General features: G+C 34.8%; 1 protein-coding gene across 1 annotated transcript in view; it reads right to left on the bottom strand.

Annotated features, from left to right (window-relative positions):
• LOC149794709 (ATP-dependent RNA helicase DHX58-like) overlaps positions 1-23,047 on the bottom strand; it is a 104,329-nt gene that overhangs the window by 71,081 nt on the left and 10,201 nt on the right. The window contains exons 3-7 of the mRNA XM_089964328.1: positions 10,215-10,550; positions 9,275-9,394; positions 7,998-8,138; positions 2,116-2,424; positions 264-415 (exon numbers count right to left, since the gene is read on the bottom strand). Coding sequence (XP_089820454.1) covers positions 264-415; positions 2,116-2,424; positions 7,998-8,138; positions 9,275-9,394; positions 10,215-10,550 — 1,058 coding nt within the window. The remainder of the gene's footprint in view (positions 1-263; positions 416-2,115; positions 2,425-7,997; positions 8,139-9,274; positions 9,395-10,214; positions 10,551-23,047) is intronic.

Below are 23,047 nucleotides of genomic sequence, written 5' to 3'. Positions count from 1 at the left end.
TTGTGACCAGTTTTATCATATCCAATCACATCATTCAAATTAGAGGCCAAGAGTTCTTTAAAGGCCAAGAGTTCACATGGGTGAAAAAAACATTAAGGCTGATTCAACCATTTTTATACAATCATGTATTACATGCCTTATTCTAAGGTGGATCCTATGAAGACCATTATGCATAAACTCCATTCAACTTAGAACCACCCAAATCCTTAACTGCTTAAACATCAGTCAAACAGCATTATAAATTCTATATGTTTAATACAAACCTGTATAATTCTAAGAGCAACCATTGTTTTTCCAGATCCAGTGGGGGCAACAATAATAACATTTCTCCCCTCAAGGGCAGGTCTTGCTAATTCCTTCTGGTATTCTCTTAGTTTGATAGCTTGATCTTCTTTTTCTACATCTTCATTTTCATCTAAATTATGAATATAATTTTCAGTTATATTCTATTCACTTATGCAACTGAAAACAAAGTAAATCATATATATATATATATATATTCCTGATTCCATAAAGTGTTTCACTACTATCTTTGCATATATGATGACTTTAACTATTTATTTCATTCTACAACAAAAAACATCGAGAACATAATGATATATATGAAGACATATGAGCATGCCATTCTTTTTTTTACTTTTTATTTATGAAAAAATTAAAAATAGTTGTCAATCAAATGCATCAAATACATGTATGTTAGTCTAGAATGAAAAGAATAATATATTCATATATTATCATCATTTTTTGTAACCTTTGCATATACTCTTAAAAATTTATACACACATAGAAATCAAATATAAGTTAACAAGGTGAAAAGCCTTTAAGCTCTTATGAAATGACTAAAGCATACTAGTTATAAATACCATAAATTCTACAGATGCATGAAACATTATAGTATGATGTGTATAAATGCAGCTCTGTTATTATCTACCAGTATATTAAACTGTTTCATACTTAAACCAAGTGTATTGTTGCATAAACCTGAAAATTTTCTCCCAATTTCAATAATAAAATAATGTAAATAACTTTTACTCAGAAATTCCTTCTATCAAACCAAATTCTTTCATTACTTATTTGGATTTTTATAAAAGCTGGCAAATTTATATCACAAAAGAAAAGTGTTGCAAAAGAACCAGGCAGGAAAGGTTCCATCAAGATTTAAAGAGAAAAAAAATGAAAAAGGATTGTTTATGTAGATGTACTATAAATGAAAGAAACCAACAGAAGAAATGTCAGGGGATACCTAAAGAAAATGAAGAAAATGACCAAAATTAGAGTCAATGAGGACATATAGCTTAGAACCAGGTACAAAAAAAATATAAATAGACACATTTCACATCACTGATAATCAAAGGTAATGTGGATTATTGCACTGACTCTAAGCAAGTTTATGGGTGTATTCCTTATGAATGTTTATTTTAAATTATTCCTCAATATAACTGCTGGTAATGAGTATTGGGAAAAATTTCAGGTGTTTGCTGCAAGAAACTGAAATATTCTAAAGAAGAATATAAATCAACTAGTGTTGAATAAAGAAGCGATACAGAAATAAAAAATATGTGCAATGTTAAAGACTGCCTCAAGAAAACATAAGACACCCAGTGCAATCATTCATTTTGTGACTGACAAATTTCTGTATGGACAAAGTAATAAAATGAAAATTAATAAATGAAGTAAAATATATGGTGTATATACTAACCAAATGTCCCTAATTTAAATGAAATCTCACTCAAATCGATAAATATTGTATAACAAAATAACGTCTGCAAGAGTCTGAGGGGACAACTTGGTTAACATGGAACAAGTTTGATGACCAACACATTTTTTTAAACAAATGAAGAAAAATATGGAAACTAAAATTTGACCCAATAAACTTAATGAAGGATCATTTAAAATTTAATACACTCAAATTGTGTGTGATTGAGTCAAGTTAACTTAAAAGCAAGAATATATCTCTGGTATTCTACCAAGCTAATCCCATCTTATGCAATATTTAAACATTGTAAATGGACTTATTGGTAAAGGCTTTCTTCAACAACAAAAAACCAACAACTTGTATGAATTTTCTACAAGGAATGGATAGGCTTATCATGAAGATAGGGAGACTTACATTACCTGGTTCAAAATTGAGTTCTGAAGAGGAAGCATCTTCCATCTTATCTTTCAACTCATTTTTCTCATGGCTTCGGTTATTCTGCAACTTTTCTTGTAAATATTGATTCGCATGGGGTGCAGATGAACTTTGCATCTTCTCTGATCCCTCATGAAGCAAAAGCTTTCTCTCTGTATTCTCATCATCATATTCATCACAATCCATGCTGATTGTTGATGGTTGTACTGCAGTGGATGATGATGACGAACTATCTTGACTCGCATGTACTGCTGTGGATGATGACGGATTATCATGATTTGGCATACCTCCATCTAAGAAAAGATGTATTTTCAAGTGTCAAAAAAGGAAGTTGTCACAAGCATGGTCTGAGTTTCCCACCCCCAAGTTCATCAATTAGTATATTAAAATGATGTGCATGGGATATTTATTCAAATCCCTCAAAGAATTGGCAAAATATGCTAATTAATCAACATCTGTAAATTTGCATTAATACTCAATTATTTGAAATATTTTGGTTCAAATCTTTGCATATTTACAAAAGTGATATTGTTCAAAATCATGTAACTAACCTGTCATAGCAGACACCACCATAAATGGGGCCTTCTATCAGATTTATTATTGGAGGGTGAGTTACCAAATTAGCAGGGTGTAAAGTAAAGCTAGCTAGGTAAATCACCTGGCTCCTGGCTGATAAGGAACGCCCTGTATATTGTGGACATGTGTTCATGATTCACTTTCGGGATTCCTCAATTAAAAATCTTTTAAATAAATAAGCTGGACACCTGTTTAATGTGGGCAGCAAACAATGACTTAACTCACCACAAATAAATAAATCAGCACAGAATTTTGAAGTACAGATTGTTTTGAACAGTTAACTACTCAATGGATAATGACCACTTGCCACCAGGCAATAAGATTTAAAAGAGTATATTGATGGGCACTCTACAGATAAACAAAATGACAGCTTTGAATATCTTGTAAATTAAACTGCTAATGAGTGCATGTTGATGACTAGATCCGGCTCAAATGTAACGTAATGTATTTTGTGTTATCAATTCAAAAATATCAAGAAATTCTGACCTTTTAAAGGTCAGTAACTCACAGGAGCTCATCTACTTCCAGTTCAAGTCAATAACATTACAAGGCCTATGTCTTTTATCATATTGTAATCTTTATTTTATAAAGGAAGATTGTAGGTAACAAAAATAAGCAGATAATATAAATAATGATAATTTAAGATTTAGATTTAACCCAAAATCATTACCAAGTGTTGGAATTAAATAATGCAGTGCTGATCAGTGACCATTATACAAATCAAAGTGAAAGTGAATTTTTTCTATTATTTGTTGATGAGCAGGATTAAAAGTCCCAGTTAATGTAATCACTTTATTATCACAAATTTGTTTTAAAAAAATTAAATTAATGTCTAGTTAATTGTTAGTTTCACTTCTGCTACACTCTGACATATCCAATTCTATATTTCCATTCTTACTGACTGTATTAGTGCAGAAAAAATTCTCAGAAGGATCCCTATTATCCCTAAGTACCTCTCCTTAATTGCATTGCATACAAATCATAATAGTATAAGCTACAAGTTATTTGGCTCTGCACAAATAGGGTACCTATCTATAAAGGACTAATCTGTAATGTCCATTCACAGTCCTTTATATACAGGTTTCACTATACTATGATCATACAAAATCAAGGAGCATTATCTTATAAACCAACAAAGTAAATGTTCAAAGTTTAAAATGTAAATTTATATACTTTCATAGGATACAGTATTGTGTTTCAGAAATAAACAATTTCATGTTGATAAAATCTGGTGGAGTCACACTGCTACCTCAATTGTAACTCTTACAGTCATTCTGAGTCAAATAACAAAGGTTACAGATAATAATAAAAATCTGTTTATAACTTACCTAATTTTAACAGACACAAAAATGGCATATGCTATTCCATACACCCCTCAACGTTCCCCCAATATGAACAATACAGTTTAAAAAATCCATAAAGTAGTATGTCATATTCCTCTGAAAGAACTTCTTCAGAAAACCTCAGCCAGATAAAATATCTTGGCAACACAATTACTTGTGATCTGAAATGGAACCTTCACATTCCAGAAATATGTACAATCAAATCATACTTTTGACCTATTAAGACCTTATTTATCATCTTGCCCACAATATGGGAAAGAACTGGTTTTCAAAGGGTCAATGTGACCTATTTTACAATATGCTCACATAGTTTGGGCCTCCCACTCACAAATAATATAGGATGAACAGGAAAATCCTAAGTGAACAGCCTGATTTCTTCCATCCAATTATGACTACATTCCAGGAATAATGACCTTTAATGTTGTCTTGTTAGCCCTTAATCAAAAGAGACTGAAAAACACAAGAATACCTTTTTAAGGTTAAAAAATGCAGCAAACTCGCAATTTACATTTGACGAAATCAAAAAGAACTAGCAGAAATCAGCATGAATATAATAATAGTATTTACACACCCCTCAACATTTTGTAATCCCACTATTTTAAAAATTAAAAGCACACAAAAATAAGAAAATAAACTAAATATAGTCATTTCATTCATTAATGTGTGTGTGTGTGTGTGTGTGTGTGTGTGTGATTTGGAGTTTTAACATCGCTTTAACAATTTTTCTGTCATATCGCTACGATGTCTGCAGTGTGACAGTTTACAGTGATGTCTAGCACTGGGGCATCATGCCGCAGACATGTAGCATGATGTCCCACCCAGTCACATTATCCTGATACCAGGTCGACCAGTCCTAACACTAACCACTTAATGCTGAGCGCCAAGCGAGGCAGCTGTTAGTACTATTTTTGTAAGACTTTGGTATGACTCAACCGGGGATCAAATCCATGATTTCCCGCATCTGAGGCATACGTTCTAACCACTAGGCCACTGGAATGGTCTCATCAATGTGTAATTTCTATTTTATCGCCAGGTGACCCATGCTATTATCATTTGTTTTACATTTCAAACCAAATGGAAGCTGCTGTTACAAACAAAGACTTCTCACTGTCCTAATCTGGTTCCTAGAACAGTCAATTTTCACTACAAAACTGTCATCTGCAGCCAATATTGCAATGTCTAGTTTTAATATTTCTGTGAAAAATAAGTTAAGAAACTAAAATGGTTTAACTGTTATAAACATGTGTAACTCCCAAGTTATGGAAATATTTTTGCACCCAGAGAAACGCTTTTACAATAGCCATTCTCTCCAGAATTACTGACATGAAGATGTCATTCATGGGGAGAGTATATACCAATGGCATCCTGAAATGATGCTAGTGGGTGGGCTCCCCATGTAGCTTCTGGCTTTTGCAAGGTCCCTCATGATGAAAGCATGCTTCTTGCCATGAGTGGAAGTAATTACTGGGATAGTTTTACATTGTGCCACCAAGTCTTATATATAAAGGGAGATCACTCTGCATGACAGACAACTTTAGGCTCCTTTAGCTCAAAGCAGTATCTGGGAGGGCTGGATTTGTGAGGTAGTGGTATTTCTCCTAAGGTAAAGTATGATTGGGTAACATATTTGAAGAAACAAGATGACAATGCAAAAGACCATATGGTGACAACCAGGTAAGAAATTATTAATTGATAAATGAAATGACTAAGCTTTGTGCATATTTTTATATCCTTGATGATTTATGTTTTTATAAATCATTACAAGGGGGAGTGTTGGCCAATACTACACAAAATTCCTTATGCCTGAATGAACTGTGACAACTTTATTTCAATGACTGCAGTTTTATTCACAAAACTAATAGCTGTTTATATGCACTGAATCTTCAGAAAGCCAAACTCACACAATTTCAATATAGGTATAGTCAGTTTTTTGTCCAAAACATTATTCTGATGCAGTGCTAAACTATAAAGATAAGACATGTCCCAAAAAATATTTTATACCCTAAAAAGTTCATAAGCAAAAACTTTCACAAGACCTAACAAAAACATTTTGCTTTCTAGGGGATAGTCAAAATAATATGTGAAACACACACCTTTACTCAGGTGAACTAAAAAAATATTAGCAGCGTAAGTCATCAGAAGATATAGTAATAGATTTTAATTCAAAAATTAATATTTGTGAATGAAATGGCTGGTCATAAATGTGTTCTCCTGCCTACCCTTAAAACATAACAACTATGCCCGAGTCAACTATGTATTGTCAGTAGTTACATGCAAAACGGCATATCTTACAGTAACGGGCTAAATGATAAAGCAAGCAATGCATGTGTTTTTCATTACATAATTTCAGGACATTTTATAAATGATTTGCTGTATATAACAAAAATTTTGCACTCAGTGCAAACAGATGCAAGAGCTTGAAGTTTCAACTCACATTTTGCATAAATGTCAACTAAACAACAAATACAGCTCATAAGTATCCTTAACCCTTTACCTCATAAAGCATAGTTACAAAGTGCAGCGCACTATAAATAGAACACCTGTTACCTAGTTGACTCCATACACATATGGTTGCCTGTGAACTGTTAAGCAACTTAGTGTATGTTACGTTTAACAGCAATTTTAACCATTTTACATTTTTGGTACACATCTATCATATGTGGAAAAATTTAAGAGCAAAGATCTATTGTTATAGCTGTATAATTATATATCATGGAAGAATTTTTTATGTGCTTTAAAATCTTGAGAGAACTCGTTCACCGTCATGTCAGTGAGGCCGCATGACCAGCCATAGCTGCCATTTCTCATACTCGAAATTTACAAGTTTTTCGTCTGTGTCTACATCACTAAGTCATCTTGATTTGATAATTTATAAAAACTAATTGCTGCCGACATCAATATCAGAGCCTTTACCTAGATTATTGAATCTTTCAGAGTTGTGATTCTAGTCGTGAAAACTTCGTAAGTACTGAATGAAATCCGCGACTGCCATTTTGGAGAGCGGAGATTACGACCGAGTTATTCTAAATAGCAGACATCAACCAGTGCATAAAAAGTGACCACATGATCTGACATAATTGTCATTTGCAGAAATGAATGTAGTATCTAATGGGGGTTTTCCCCTCAGATGGCACTACAAAAACCAGCATAAAATGGCTGATGTTTATAGCCGACGTCAAAAGGCGCTTCTATGCCATTTGAGTAGAGGCGTCAAAAGGCACTTCCATGCAAATGGTGTAGAGGCATCCAAAGACGCTTGCATGAGATAAAGGGTTAATCCAAAACTCTAGTTGAAGCAAAATATCAAATTAAAATCCTGGTGCAATCAACATCTACTAAATTTAGCATGCTTATTTCATAAAATTTAGCTTTATACAAAATTACATAACTTCCAAACTGTTACTGATTAGCTGCAAGCTCAAAACATTTCAAGAATATGACAACATGTCTCACAATGACAAAACTCCAGTTAAAGACCGATAAATGTTGAGAATTTAATGCAACTCAATCTATCACTGATGAAGACCATGTGAATCAAGTCTGATCTCACTCCATTCTATCATCCTGGAAAGCAAGGTTTTCATAATGTAAACTAAAAAGTCAAAATGAAGAAGTAATCCAATGAAAACAAATATGGTAGAAACTTGAAAATCAAACCAAACATTTTTATTTTAAATGGATGATAAGAAGGAACAACACAAAAATGACAGGCTTAATATGCATGGAAAATAAAAATGTTGAAAATTGCACTAAGCATTTCATTGTCACAAAGATGAAAAAATGGAAACCACAAAAACAATTATACCAGTATGTTTTCCATAAAACCTATCAGATACCCAAATATGCCAACAAAGTTGGGGCATTCAGTGATAACAGTAAAAAGGGTGGGTGGGTAGGATGAGGAGCCAGTTGAAAGAAGCAGGTCATATGAATTATGAGATCAGTACCTGCTAACTGACCATCTGGTTCACCACGAGATGTTGGTATAATGTCTGGAATGCTGGGATGATAGGTGGAACTTGAAATAGAGTATTCTCCACTAACTGGTGCAGCTCCAAGGTCACCAGAAGAATCTGCTTCATGGTAGTCTGAAAAGAGGACCAAACAGACCTAATGTCATTCAGTTAGTCACTCACTTACTTAGTTACTTATTGGCTTTAGACAATGGAGTTGCTGTGCATAAACAATTACAAGAATTATACAAAGGTTTTAATTGGTTAAAGACTACCATCCATATTAGATCTTAATATAGTTTCCATCTTTCATCTTGATTTTGGTAATGTATGGTCTATACCTATATACTGATGCATCAGTAAGATGAGTCTCAGTAAGATACAAGTGCATTTAATTAGTATGAGAGAGAAAGAAAGGGAGAGGATCGAGATCAGTATTTAATTTTATGAATTTTTATTGCTGGCAGCTTTTGCAATTCCAGAATGAAGCTTATTATTTTGTCATGGATTTAAGTGGTGGTTAGAAATAAATGGATGAAAAAGTTCAATTCAGAGACTAGCAATAATATATCTTAGATTCATGTGATAGGCCCATATTTGACAGCCCAGATACAAAACATGGGAAAATTTCTATTTTAGAATCTCTGTATCACGGTTAGCCCAATCATTACTTTTATTAAATTAACAAAGCTTGTTCCCTGACATGATTAAAAAGTCCAACCTGGCATTATAATATCTATTACCATGTGCAGTTCTTGATCCCAGAATGGAAGCTGTTGCTAAAGTACAACTAGAGCATCATAATTTTCTTGGAATTTACTCTCAAGCGTGCCTGTGTTTTGTTACTACACAATTCTGTGAGTGAACTCAGTCTCATAAATAGATATGAAAACATGTTCTTCAGCATAACCATACTGGAAATCACACTAAAAAGCTCCCAACAAAAACAATGGAGATTAACTACCTTAGGGCTGTTCCATTAAAAAATACATGGGACCCATGGATGGCACTTTTAAAGTGGGGTACTCATCCAGAAATGCAATTTAAAATTTCTTATCATTGTAATATGAACTCTGTAAAATCAAAGTACCCTGGCATATATTTTTTAAAACTGCCTTCCCTGTGCACCCTGTATTATTAAATGGAATAGCCCTTACTCATGATGATGACATAATTTAGGAATGGATACCAATAGGCACTTTTATTTAATGAATTTTAACCAAATTAATTTAAACAGAGTGTGGGTACTGCATGCAATATAAATAACATACATGAAACTACATGTTCTAATTCATCTGTTTCCATTGGATGCTCATTTAGCTGCAAATCCTTGGATGTTCCTTTCTTTTTTAAATAATTTCCTTTCTTGGTAACTTTCTTGTTTTTGTAAGCTGCAAAAGAAGTGGAAAAAGTCAAATGATAAATCTAGGAAATGATTCTGAGAAGTATAATAAAAGCTGTTTTCTTACTGAAGCTCATTAAAATGGTGTAAGTTCCAAGAACCAAGCTGAATAATTTGGCTTGAGAATAGGTTGCCAGAAACAGGAGTCCTTCAAATGAACTGACGCTCTACTGTGTGAAAAGAATTTCCAGAAACTAAAGACATGAATACTTTTGTTATCTCCTGAGTGTTGGAACCACCTCTGATATTTTTAAGCAGTTTTAAAGATGTCATTGTGGCTGCCACAGTGTACTAAAAATCAGCCTTCTTTTCATTTAGATGTCTTTTATTTTTAAAGCACATGTACATATGACTATCTATTCAGGAAGAGTAGATAAAAATATTTTCAAGATGGCTGCCATGGTGCAATAACAAGTTATTCAGTTGCAATAACAAGATATTCAGTTGCAATAACAAGATATTCAGTTGCAATTACAAGATATTCAAGCTGGCTGCCATGACAGCCATAATCGATGTAAGATCAGCATCATTTTCAAACAGAACCACTAGATAAAATATAAGAATTCTTTCAGTGAAAATCCCATCTTGATATCCATTCAGGATGAGCAATAATTACAAGATTTACAAGATGGCCACTATGTTAGCCAAACTGGATGTCAGAGCAGCTCCAATTTCATTTAGGACACCTGGATCTTGGGATGAATGTGTGTGTATATATATATTTTCCTGCAATCCTCTAAGTAGGTCAGATGTTGTACCTTTATAAAATTACAATGAATCGTTATAAGAAGCTATTAAAAAACTCTCACCTTCAATGAAATCTTTATCAATAATTTCAGCAAGATCTTCTGAATGATTTTCATACAGACAGATCAGAAACTTTTCATACCACTTCTCAATGTGGCATGGGATGGCGAAAACTAAAGACATCACTGCAGAAGATGTGCGGCCATTATCAATTTCTGCTTTGATTTCATCGTATTCTGCTTTAATAATTACACCCTCTGAAAATAGTGATGGCAGTACATCCTTTGGGTTGAGACGATTCACAATTTCTATCATGAACAATTGCAAGGTTCTTTCCTTGAAGTGATGATCTGGTGGTATGCGACCTACACTTAGCACTTTAGCTATCCTTTTGTAATCTACAATGATTAAAAAAGCCTCAATTAGAACCATTTAAAAAATCTGAAAACTGAGGGAAACTGTTAATGAGATTTTTGTCCTTAAATAATAATATATTTGCATTCCCAGAAGAGTTCGATATTTTGTTTCATGGTGTACATAGATTTGTATGATGTATGTACTCTGTATATTTCTCTCTGAAATGTATGCCATAAACTGTTTATATATGATATTTATATTATGCAAGTGTGATACACCTGTTTTTATGTACTCTGTATATTTCTCTCTGAAATGCAGGTGATAGATTGTTCATATATTCTAAATGAATTAATGTACTGTGTCCAGTTTTGAATACACTTAATAGGATATCAATCTATTTTAATAGGCTATCAATCTGTTTATCTGGGCCTACAATTCTTTCCATGTGCCTGTAATTATGTCTGCTCACTCTACTTTTGTCCTAACTGTATCACAATGATTGCTTTTACAACTTGTACACTTACATTTAGATTTATGTGGGTTCCTATCTCTCTTATAAAGTCTATGGGGCTTAAACTAAGTAAAAAGAAAAGGTAAAACCCAACAAGCTTTAACTTTTCCAAATATATAACTTTATTACCCAATAAATATAAAATCGAACAAAGTGAAAAAATTAAAAATAGCTTACAATGTGAGAAGTCCTAAAATTGTATCCTAAATTGTACTATCAATTTCACATTAATCCAGAAACTATCCAGAGATATTCCAAAAAAAGGTTCAAATGTGCTTCTGTGCTAATGTGCTAGCACCATTGAAGACACAGAGTTCTAAATTCAAAAGTTTTTACTTCATTGCAATCTGTCAAGTTGCCTGCCCGCAATTATATAAAGTCAAGAACAAAGGAATTGGTTTGAAGCCATGTATATGTTATACCCCACGGCTATAATGATCCTGTTCATAATTGTTATGAGAGCCCAGCTTGTTGGGTGTCAAAAATCACATGTGGACGTTGAAAGCTTTGTTCAAGAACCCTACTGGCATAGTAAATCTCACCACGCTGACAGATGGCCGGAGCATTGTCTGCTAAGTTGAATAGAACAGGGTAGAATCGATATCCAATCGGAATTAAGAGAGGGTGTGGTCACCATTTCAACCTGAATTTAACTGAGTACTTTAGACTAGAAGCCCTAGTCACTGTGAAACATTGTGCTGAGAAGTTGTAGCAATAACTCCGGGACAAAAGTTGTAGCAATAACTCCGGGAAGCCACTTGTGAATTGGCAGGGAAACTTAATAGAGACTAGTGGAGAGGTCGATTGTGACTCGAAGGCTAGTTGGAGAGCAGAGTCAAGGAGGAGAAAAATGAGTCGAGGAGTAGAAATTGGAGAAGAAGCAGTCAACGAATTGGTGGGATAGGAGAGATACAGACGAGTAGTAAACAAGGACAGGTGGAAAAGCGATCTCACACTATAAATCACAGGATGCAATAGGCTATCACTTGGTCAAGAGGAAGAAGAGTGATTGGGAAATTATTATCATTTGAATAGTGAATTGTATTAAATTGTTATTCCTTTGAATTTCACCTTTGTGTTCTCAATAATTTAACTGGCGGCATTGCTGGCTGGGGGCTCGGAGCTTTACCCTCTCTATCACTAATTTCACTTCCTACAACATCGAGCCCAGGGTGGAACTTCCACAGTAATTGAAATAATATATTGGGAGCACCCCCCCAACCCTACCAAACACCACATAATCCAATGAAAGAAAAATATTACTAAAGTCGTTGAAAGTTTCAAATAATCCAACAGAATAATTTAAAAGTTCAAGTCCTTAAATAATATCAAATAATCATCGAGGTATGGCCTGTTTTAGAATAAAAAATTTTCACTCTACCAGTCCAATGAACAAATTATAAATAAATCAATATTTCTTCTCAGGACTCTTACTAAGCTGCATATAACTGAAAAATTTTGCTGCTTTAATTCTCTTATAATGTCTCTATGTGCACACCTAATCAACAAAATCTGAATAGCTAAAAACTTTCTACAACATTTAGATTTTAGGCTGTTAAATAATAATTTAACAGTCATGTTCTGACCTCCTCAAATTACTGAGCCAATCAACAGCTAGGGCATGCAAGATATCTCTACAGGACAAATGTAGTCCTAGTTATCGTATGATGTTTTCATGACCTCCATTCGAATTAATGTATGGTGTGCTTGATTGAAATATTTTTTTTTACTTGACCCTGGCAATAGGCCTTACTTTATAAATGAAATTCTGCATGTATTGTACATGTACTTTTACCATAACACAAGAGAAACACTGAACTTAAAGAATCAAAATCTAAATGTCAAAAACCCAAATGATATTATAAACTAATATATAATACCGATATCTGTAACACCCTATATCGATAATTAATAAATATAAGAGGTATTAAGCCATTTTTGTTGAATGTACCAGCAAATGAATAAATATGTACAGTCAGCTCCACTTAAATGCATATTACTTAATTGCATAGATCGCTTCGTGCATAGTGAAAGTATGGTCCTGTTTTTCATTGTAAATATACATGAATTCAGCTTAAATGCATACTCCGTTTATATGCATAGTTTGGGTCCAGTCCCAAGGCTATGCGTATAAGTGGAGTTGACTGTACATACAAAAATAAGCAATGTGCTGACAATAGTATTGTGATGTATCTTTGTATTAACTGTATTTTATTTGTATTTGCATGGCAGAAAAGAAAGAAAGAGAAATAAAACAATATGTCAAGTTCTTTTTTATAAGACTAAACAATAAACTCAGTTTTTAAGATAAACAATGGAGTTGTATGCCTGTTTTTGAACCAAGAAAAGTTTGTACCGTATGTGATGTAGACAGATGTGTCAATGGTTATTTACATTCTTCAATTTCGATCACTGCCATCTCATCTTTGTCCATGAGGGTTTGAGTCTTGGACTTAACCAATGTGTGTATTTGAGAAAGCTGCCAGTAGCTTTCTGTGGGTCGGTGGTTCTCACCGGGGTTTTCCCCAGTTCTTCCTCCACCAATTATACTGGCACCATGAATCCTGTACTGAGATATGGCATTAAACCCAAAAAAAACTTCTTTGTCTTTTTATGCCACCATTATCTACTCTTGTTTCCAGAGCAAACCTCCAAACCTGTTTAAGATACAGTACACAATTAAATATAATAAAATAAGTGATCCATCTTAACAAAGGTTTTCCAAAATATTTTATATTTATTTTAGCTTGCCCACGGTACTTAATTCTGAAACATTACATCAAAGGCATTTTGTTCCTTATGAATAGTGGCGGTTCCTTATAGATAATGTTTTAAAAAAATGATTAAAAAAATTAAAAAATGTAACACAAAACACCAATGATATATTTTACTAGGTTAATACTCTTAATCTGGGTTATATAATCTTTGAGTCATATGTCACATCCATGAAATGATATTTCTTTCCCATTTGACATTTTGGGAAAAACCCATGGTCTCATTCCATTATCTAATACATATAATAATTAATATATGCTTTTCCATTTTTGTCCAAAATTTCTGTATTCTTACAGATAAATGATACATCATTCACATCTTTCTTTCGAAGAAATATGTGATGGCAAACCAACTTAAACTTCATTAATAAAAAGGCAGTTGAAAATGTAAAAGATGAGAAGCTGTTAGGAATAATCACTGACAGAAGTCTAAAGTGGAAAAACAAGCTGACAATGTTTGTAGGTGTCTCACATCTATATTTTCATTACTTAATAGAATTTTTTAAAAAGTACCTTACAAAGGATACCTGAATTCTTTACAATAAAATGCTTATATATACTTCCAATAGTTAACTACTGTTTGGTAATATAAGGAAATTGTGCTAGTTACTGAACAGACAGAATTCACTAGTTTCAAAATGAGCAACTCAATTTGATTCTTGATGTCCTCCAATGATGCATCTAAAGCAGACTTGTTCACATAATTAAAATGGTTAATAGACAGGAGAATAGATTTTCTGAAACCTGTTCTGGTTTTTAAATGTAACAAAGATCATGTTCCAGAGTACAAGATGAAATTATTTAGCAAAAAGTCATCTCCTTATAATCTAGGATGGAATTTTAATACTTCTATGACAGTTTATTTGGATTTTAATACTTTCAAAATACTACAGTAAATTTTACACACTTCAAATTGTCCATCAATGTTATTTACCAAGGGTTTTTCTGGTACATTACTTGTTTTTACTTAAGTCCAAAACAACTTGTATTTCTTTATATTTTTATTGATGCAGTACTAATTTAATATTGATCTATATATATCTGAGGAGACCATGACACATCTGAACCTTATTAGGTCGAAGAACCCTTGGAATGCTAGAAATACTGCTTTCATTTCTAAGTTGTCGATGTGGAGAGGCAATTCAGCCTGAGGAACTGTGGAGAATTATGCCCTCTGGCTCTAAATGCGCTCACCAGCTTGAATCTGAAGAATCTGCACACAGATAGGAATGGGGATCAGGTGCATGCATGGGAACCACCATCAGGAATCTATCTCAATTCATCCACCAAAGCAAATGGTGGTGTAAAACTGGTTCTAGATTGGGGTTGAGAGAGAATCTCTGTGAGATTTCCACCTTGCCAAAAGGAGGAACTGTAGAGGACACATGTGAAGATGTCCTCAAGGAACAAATTCAGCTGAGGCATTCAGTAGGGACAGATATAGGCGAGCAGGTAAAATGGTTTTTGCTTGTAACATCTCTAGGAGAGCCAGGATTCAATCTATCTGATCCAGGGGAACCCGGACTAAGCTTTGGTTTGTGAGGAAGTTCATTCCCACGTAAACAAAGTCCTGTGATGGAACAAGTTTAGACTTCTTGAGGCTGGGTAGGAGACCCAATTGAGTTAGGTGGACCAACAGCAGAACAGATCCTGATGAAGGGACTTAACATGATCATAGCGAATCAGCCAGTCACTGAAATACTGAAGAATTGATGTTCCCTGTATTCAAAGGCAGGCCGCTTCTACTTCCATAACCCGGGTGAAGACTCTGGGTACAGAAGAGATTCTGAATGGCAGAACCTGAAATTGAAAAACTTCCTGGTCTAGACAAAAATGAAGATATCTGCGGTGTGGAGCAAAAATGTAGACATGTAAATAAGCATCCTGATGGTCGATGGAAACTGCCCAATCATATGGACAAAGAAAGGAATTGGTTGATCAGGAAGAGATCGATAATGATTCAAAATTTCCCAATTTTCTTCGTGACCAGGAAGAATCAGGAGTAGAAGGTGGGACACTGATCATTTAAAACCCTCTTGACTGCCCTTTTCTGCAAAAGGGTGTGCACCTCTTCTCTTAATTCCATCGGAATGGACTCAGAAAAGAAAATGGCAGTCCTTCATAGTGGGGGTTGTTCCCGAAACTGGAGTCAATAACCCTCATTTACAATGGAGAGGACCTACCCATCATCCGTGATGCTTGACAAAGCCTCTGAGAAAAGGTCTAGGCAAGCACCTATTGGAACATTTGGGAAGGGGATGCATGACAGAAGAGGGGGTAATTTGCTAGGGCTTCTCTTCCCCCCCCCTTTCCTGCCCTGGTAGGAAAGGAAGGTGGGTTAGAAAACTTCCTCTTGGATCTGTGGTGACCTGGGCACTGTGGACCTTATGGAGGGGGGGGTCTACAAGAATTTGTGGACTGGACTGGGGTTGTGCCTGCTTGAAAAATCTAGCAGGCGGTCCTTGAGGATGATTTGCCTGACTTCATTTCCTGGTCAATTGAGATTGACCAGGAGTGGAGGTAAAAGCTCGATGTTGGTGATCGAGTAAGTCTTGAGAAATCATGGTAGGAATGAGGCCCCCAAAGAGGGTCTCAGCTAATAGAGGAATAGCCCTTAGAGGGTCTTTACTGTAGTTAAGCAGGACCTTCAATGAGTCCAATACAGCATCATGGCAGATGTGCAGAAATTCTGCTGATAATGCCATGGCAACTGACAGTGCATGCCGGGTAGTTTCAGCAACAGCCTCCAGCACAAACTGTAATGCACCTGGATTCAGGGAGGCCTTTCTCAGCATACTAAAGGAAGTAGCCAAGAAAAGGTCAGCATGCGAGGCTACAATTAACCAGGTTTTCTGTTCCATAGCATCAATTGTTCCGATGGGAAGGCATGCCCAAGATCCCAAAGAAATAATGACTTTGGCCGCATCAGCATCCAAAGGAGGAGGTTTAATGGGCCACTTGCGGGAATGTACCTGATAGCCTGAAGAAGAGATAAGGAGTCTCAACAAAGGAGAAACAGATGGATGGATGGGTACAGAAGCCACTTCCAATTTGTCCACCTTTTTAGATAATGGTGGAATCCTGACCTTGATAAATCTGAGTCTCTATACAGTTTTGAGTTTTTGGTTACTATGGACCAACAGAGAAACAGATCTAGTATGTGGGGCTCTATTGATAATCAACCAATTGTTGAAATATTGGAGGACTGAAGGAATGACCTTAAATGGATGCAACTACTCCAATTCCCATGGCAATAACTCTGGGTGCAGAGGCTAGGCTGAATGGAAGAGCTTAAAATTAGAAGACATCACCATCTGGAAATACTCTGTGTGGAGTTAAAAGGGATGTGAAGACACTCTATTCACCAGGTCTTATGGCATTCCTGACTCAGGCTGTGCTCTCCATCTTGAAAGTTCTTCCAGCAAAAATCTGTGTAGAGAGGAAAGGTCAATAATTACAAGGGACTTTCCCCCATTCTTGGGTACCAGGAAAATCCAGGAGTAGAAAACTGAAGACTGGTTATTTATAATCTTCTCTACTGCACCCTGCTGAAGAAAGGAGTGAACCTCTTCCTTTAATTACACCAGATTAAACTGGTAGAAAAGCATGGGGAAACTTACTAGAGGTGAAAGATCCCAAAATGGAAGCCAGAAACCTCCTTTAATGATATAAAGTACCCAACTATCAACCTTCATGCCATATCATGTACAGTAATGTCACCTACAGGAATCAGTGTAAAAAGGACACTATAGAAAAAGGAGCAAGTCTCAAGACCATCTACTCTTATCCTTAAAATAGAGGGAAGTGCCCACAAACTTCTCTCGGGACATTGGTGGCATATCCTTTTATGATCAGACTGCCAAGGAGGAGGTCTGAAATGGAATTCAGGATGATTTTGCTGATGGCTGGTTTTGAAAGGGCAGGAACAGATGCAAGGAACCAGTCTCTCAAATCCTGAGAAGCCATGGAGGGAATGAGTAGTCCAAAGAGGATCCTCCTCCAAGACAGCAGTCTTTGGAAGGTTTTCACTATGCTCTAGCAAGACCTTGGATGTGCTCAAAGCAACACCCCTGTGAAGGTGAAGTAGCTCTACTTACAAGGCCATGGACAAGGATAACATATGCCAAGAAGATTTTGCCACTGCTTCAAACAAATGATGAAGGAGAACTGACAGAGATTCTTCTTTCATGGCTTTGCCTTTTGTTTAAGGATTCCAGAGTTTTCACATGAGGAAGGTGAGCCCAGATCCCCATAGAAATACTCATTTCAGTCACTTCAGTAACCCAAGTGGACAGTTGTGTGGATAAGGATATAAACGTTATTGACAGATGCAGTGACCAAGAGTCACAACATAGGTGGGGACAGATCATTCCTTACATTGCCTTTTAAGTCTATTAAGTCCTTTATCATAGCTGCGTGAGGAAGCAACAAGATATCTGGGCAAGTGTTTGCCACAGAAAGTATTTCCAACCTGACAAGAATTTTAGAGTCATCAGAACCTGAAGGCTTGGAACACAGGTCACTGGTAAATCTCATTCACCTATTCCTCCTCTGCCACCCTGACCAACAGGTAGTAGAAGCAGGAAACTTGAGGGAGCCTGTTCTGCATCAAACTCATATGCATCAACAAGGACAGAAAAAGTTTTGTTATCCCACTCTGTCTCTGTCCCACTCTTTCTCCTTAGAGGCAGGACTATATGATCCAATGTCTATCTGTTGCTGGTTGAATTGAGGATATAAGGAACTGTAAACCATAACTTCTCAGGACTGCCCTCAGAAGCAGGTGGACGAGAGTGACAGACTATCTTCCTGCGGCATTTGTGCCAATACGGTCTGCTCCCCTCCCTCTTTATAAGAAAGCAAATGTGGCTTCTCTCTATCATGATGCCAAAGTCATGCATGCATGGAATCTACCAACCAATATGTGGTGGAAAGCTCCAATAAGGATTTTGAAGGATTATAGGAAATGAATGATGCCCATCTGATCCCATTCTTTAATCTGGCATTTCCAATTCCACCCTCCATGGAATGAAACAGCAGACTGAAGGGGGGGGGGGGTCTCAACTTGATCTTTATTTCTAAACCAAAGGGCTTCAATGACCAGTATGCAAATAGTGGTGCCTAGTCACTGCTCAGGCCAGACAAGTGACTCAGATCTGTAGGAAGACCCTTCCCAAGATCTGATATACCAATAGACTTAAAGCTAAGATCTTTCCTTACAAGATGGTTCAGTCCATTACTGACAACAGAACCCAGGGTAAGGGTGCTGCTCCCCACTGGTGAATCAGTATTTGATAAAGGTAGATAAAAGAAAATAAAAAATAACTCAGTGCACAATAAAGGAATGGCAGTTATGATTATTTGTTAACCAAATGAACAATAACATGAATCAAAATGAGTCTGTAGATCTAATGAGGCAAGGATAGGACAATTTTGTCTAAATACTGGTGCCTACCCTAGTTAGAATTGTGGGATGAAAAAAATAAAATGCAAGGAGGTACAAAATGTGTATCAGAATAAACTTCTAATAACTCAGAGAAATAACTTTATTGAAACAGAAAATTCTTGATCTGAGTAATTCCAAATGACAATGTGAGGAAAGGAGTAAAATCACTGTGTTAAGCCATGAAGAAGGTGAATGTTCTTTAATGTAAACAAGGCAGACATTACAGTCATGTGACTGAGAAAAAAAATGGACAGTGCACGTTGTCAATGTATGGACTAGGAGTGATCTTCTGGTTCACACTAATGGGAGGACAAATTCTCATCATACAGTTGAGGTATTCTTCATTTGAAAAAGAACCAGCAATGCAATAGCAAAAGTTATTAAAACTGAAATTACCCAAATTAAGAATATTAACCCAGGAAAACTTAAAAAGGAATGATTTTACAATATTTTTACTCAATTAAGTCTTTTAAGTTGATGATTATTCATTTACAAGTCCTCTAGTTTATTTCATCAGCTTTGAACAATCAAAACTGGTATCCAGTTACAGCATGAACCAGTTAATGATTACAATTTTCATATACTGAATCAAAGTTTCAATATTGCAAGACTGGTTCTTTGATGTCTCCATTATCACCAAGTCATAACAGCTTGATGCTGCAATAACTGTCGGACAAGTGTCTAATGTTACATCTTTTGCGGAACCAAAAAAAGCCATGGATGAAACAAAGGACACATAAATGTTAATTTTGCAAATTAAGAATATTAACCCAAAGCAACTGCAAAAACAAGAATGTAGAAAAATTCTAGCAACTGAAATCTTTCAAGGTGATGATTTTTCATTGGGAGAATCACTAGTTCAGAATACTGTATGACAAAGATGCCACATTACAAAGCACCTGAGGAGATATTTCCATTCATACTGAAATAAAATACCCCCAATCCAGTGTTTCTAAATTCAGTAACATTAGCAACTTTAAAAAGGTACATTTTTTTAAAAACTCTGAGCTATAGTACTCATTTTATGACATTAAATTACGTATGACTCAAATATTTATACATATATGTATCTTCATTTTTTATACAGACACTGACTGTTAAATATATTTTCCAATCGTATTTATCATGGATGGCAAACATATTTTACAACCACCGTTGTCATGTAATGTTCTGTTGATTTTTTTAAATTTATTTTCCTATGTGTAACCTCATTTCTATAGTGAAATCTCAACCAGTTGACCTCATCTGTAGGTTTCTTGCACCACATTCCAGCCAAATCTCAGACATATTTAATTAGTGCTTAAATCTTTTTCACAGCAATGTGGTTGTTGGCACAATGTGACAGTGAGTCTGGGAATATAACCTGTCAGGGCCAGGTGTACACAAAATAGTTCCAGCATTAAACACAGTGTTTATACAGCAAACACAAATATTAATACAAATACAGGTAGGACATGCATGAAAATGGATGCAAGATACTGGCAAATATATACACCCACGGTAAACAGCAATCAAGGACACTTTGCTTTGCACTGGGTAGTATTTATTTACTGGTATATTTTTAAATTATTAAAATCCAAATAACTGTAGATACAAGTATTATTAATGAATACTGTTATGCTATGGTTAAATAGTGCATACCATATATGCGTTTCTGAATGGGAATAGTGGCAATGAAAACTTAAAAATATCTGAATTGACCCTATTGTTGTGTACTGCAAACATTTCAAGTTTTCAACAATACCCCTAGATTTATCAAAAAAATTTTACATTCTGTACATTTAATTTGTATTTGATTAAGTTTTTTCCTCCATCAATACAAGTTATGTATGACTGTATTTTGGACTCGAGATTCTAAAAAATCATGTTCAATGTGTTCCTGACTAGAGACAATGATGATGTTTTTATTTTGTAAATAAATAATACATAGTTACTATTTCCCTAGGAGTGTGGATAAAATATTTAGATCATTATCTATAAAGGTAAGCCTGTTTAGCTGGGTCTGAGTCTAGTATGTTGGAATTCCTCCATAAAACTACATAGACTACCTGCTGTTTACTATATTCTATATTATAATTTTAGTAACATATTGTTGTAGAATGAACTTTTGTCATCCTTCCTGGCTCTTCTTTTGTATCATATTTTTAAAAAAATATAATCTTGTTTATCTACAAAATTATTCATTCTTGTTGTAAAATCTTGTATCAGAATCATTTGTATTGTTATGTTCTGTATTTGATTTGGTGGAATTATTTATTCAAATATTTATTCACTGGAAATACAAGTGCTCTTTAATAACATTCTTGGATAGAAACATTAGCTTGGAATTACAGTGAATTCAAACAATGACATCTTGGATTATCTTAATTGTGATTAATTGGAAGACTGCTTGCACATCATTAATCTCCAGTTTACTGGTACATTAGTACATTCAAGACTATAGACACATCAGCACCTTCAGCACTGGATCTTATTTTTGGAATTTTATTAGAATTTTAATCATTAGGACCCATGATAGAACTTTTTGGACTATTTTGGGATCTCACTTGGAATACTGTAAGTTGTTTTTTTTAATTTTCACTTTGTATTCAAAGGAAATAAATTATTTGTTGCATTTTACAAAACTTGTTGAATTTTGCTCTTTTCTATTATGTAGTTTAAGACCAAAGAGTAGTAATATGTATGTCGCACTAATAAGATGACCCCTACTCTGTATGAATCAAATTTTCTAAAACATCACTTACAAGCGAGAATTCTCCCATCTCAAGTTTGTATCTATCAATATGAAAAAACTCACTAAAAGAAGAATCAAGTTTGCTTTCTAATATATTAAACAGGAAATTGACAATACCATCAACTAGAATTTCAAATATTTCTGTAAACATGCAGCAACACACCTTCAGCCAAATTACATGCAAGAACATCTCATCAGGATGCATGCATCTCTCTCTCATTACTGAATTTGGAGATGATTTAAGCCCATATTCTGGATCAATAGAAGAAATGCTAGGTGCCTGTCTTATCACAATGGGAATAATGTTCATAACAATGAAACAGCTTACTGAAAGCTCCTTTGAACCAATTCCTTTTTTGGCTTTAAAATAATGTAATTTTCACTTCTAACCAACCTTAAATTTGGAGAACTGTCAACAGCTCGTTGGTTGAAGATATTGCACAGGTAGACAGGAATGTCTTTTCTGGACACTTTATACATAAATTTGGCCTTTCTAAAGAATATTCTTTCATACAAATTGGTAATTATTTTTATATATTTCACTGAATCCTGAAAATGTCTATACCCTGGTCTAAAATTAAATGCATACCCTCTTTTAAAGTCTTACAAGTTTTATTCTGTTTGAATTCATTACTTATGTTATATTAATCCAATGATGTATGAATATAACTTTATAAAAGATGACCATATAGTGATTTAATTTTCTGCAGAAGCCAAAGATAAAAATTAACTATTGTTGAAACATATTTAATGTGAATATACCAATTTAGATAGTATCTACAAATGCACAAATAATTTTATCTTGAGAGATCATATTAATGCTGGAGTTACAGCCTTGCTCCTTTTGTTTTCTTGCAACTAGTAGGTTTTTTTGTTTGTCTTTATAATAGCAGCATTTTCATTCCACCATACTTCAAGTCTGTTAACAGTATCTGTAAGTAATATGCATATTCAGATTTGGTTTTACCCAACTCAGTATTGTACCATCTGCATAGAGATCAGTGGAAAAAACTGAATTTCTTATTGCAAGTGGAAAGTTAGTAATAAATAGAATGAGTAAGAGGTCAGAAGGA

This window comes from Sinohyriopsis cumingii, chromosome 7, assembly GCF_028554795.1.
Source record: "Sinohyriopsis cumingii isolate HCF-2022 chromosome 7, ASM2855479v2, whole genome shotgun sequence".
NCBI classification, from domain to species: Eukaryota; Metazoa; Mollusca; class Bivalvia; order Unionida; family Unionidae; genus Sinohyriopsis; species Sinohyriopsis cumingii.
The sequence above is the reverse complement of the archived record's forward strand: the minus strand, read 5'-3'. Positions and strand labels throughout refer to the sequence as shown.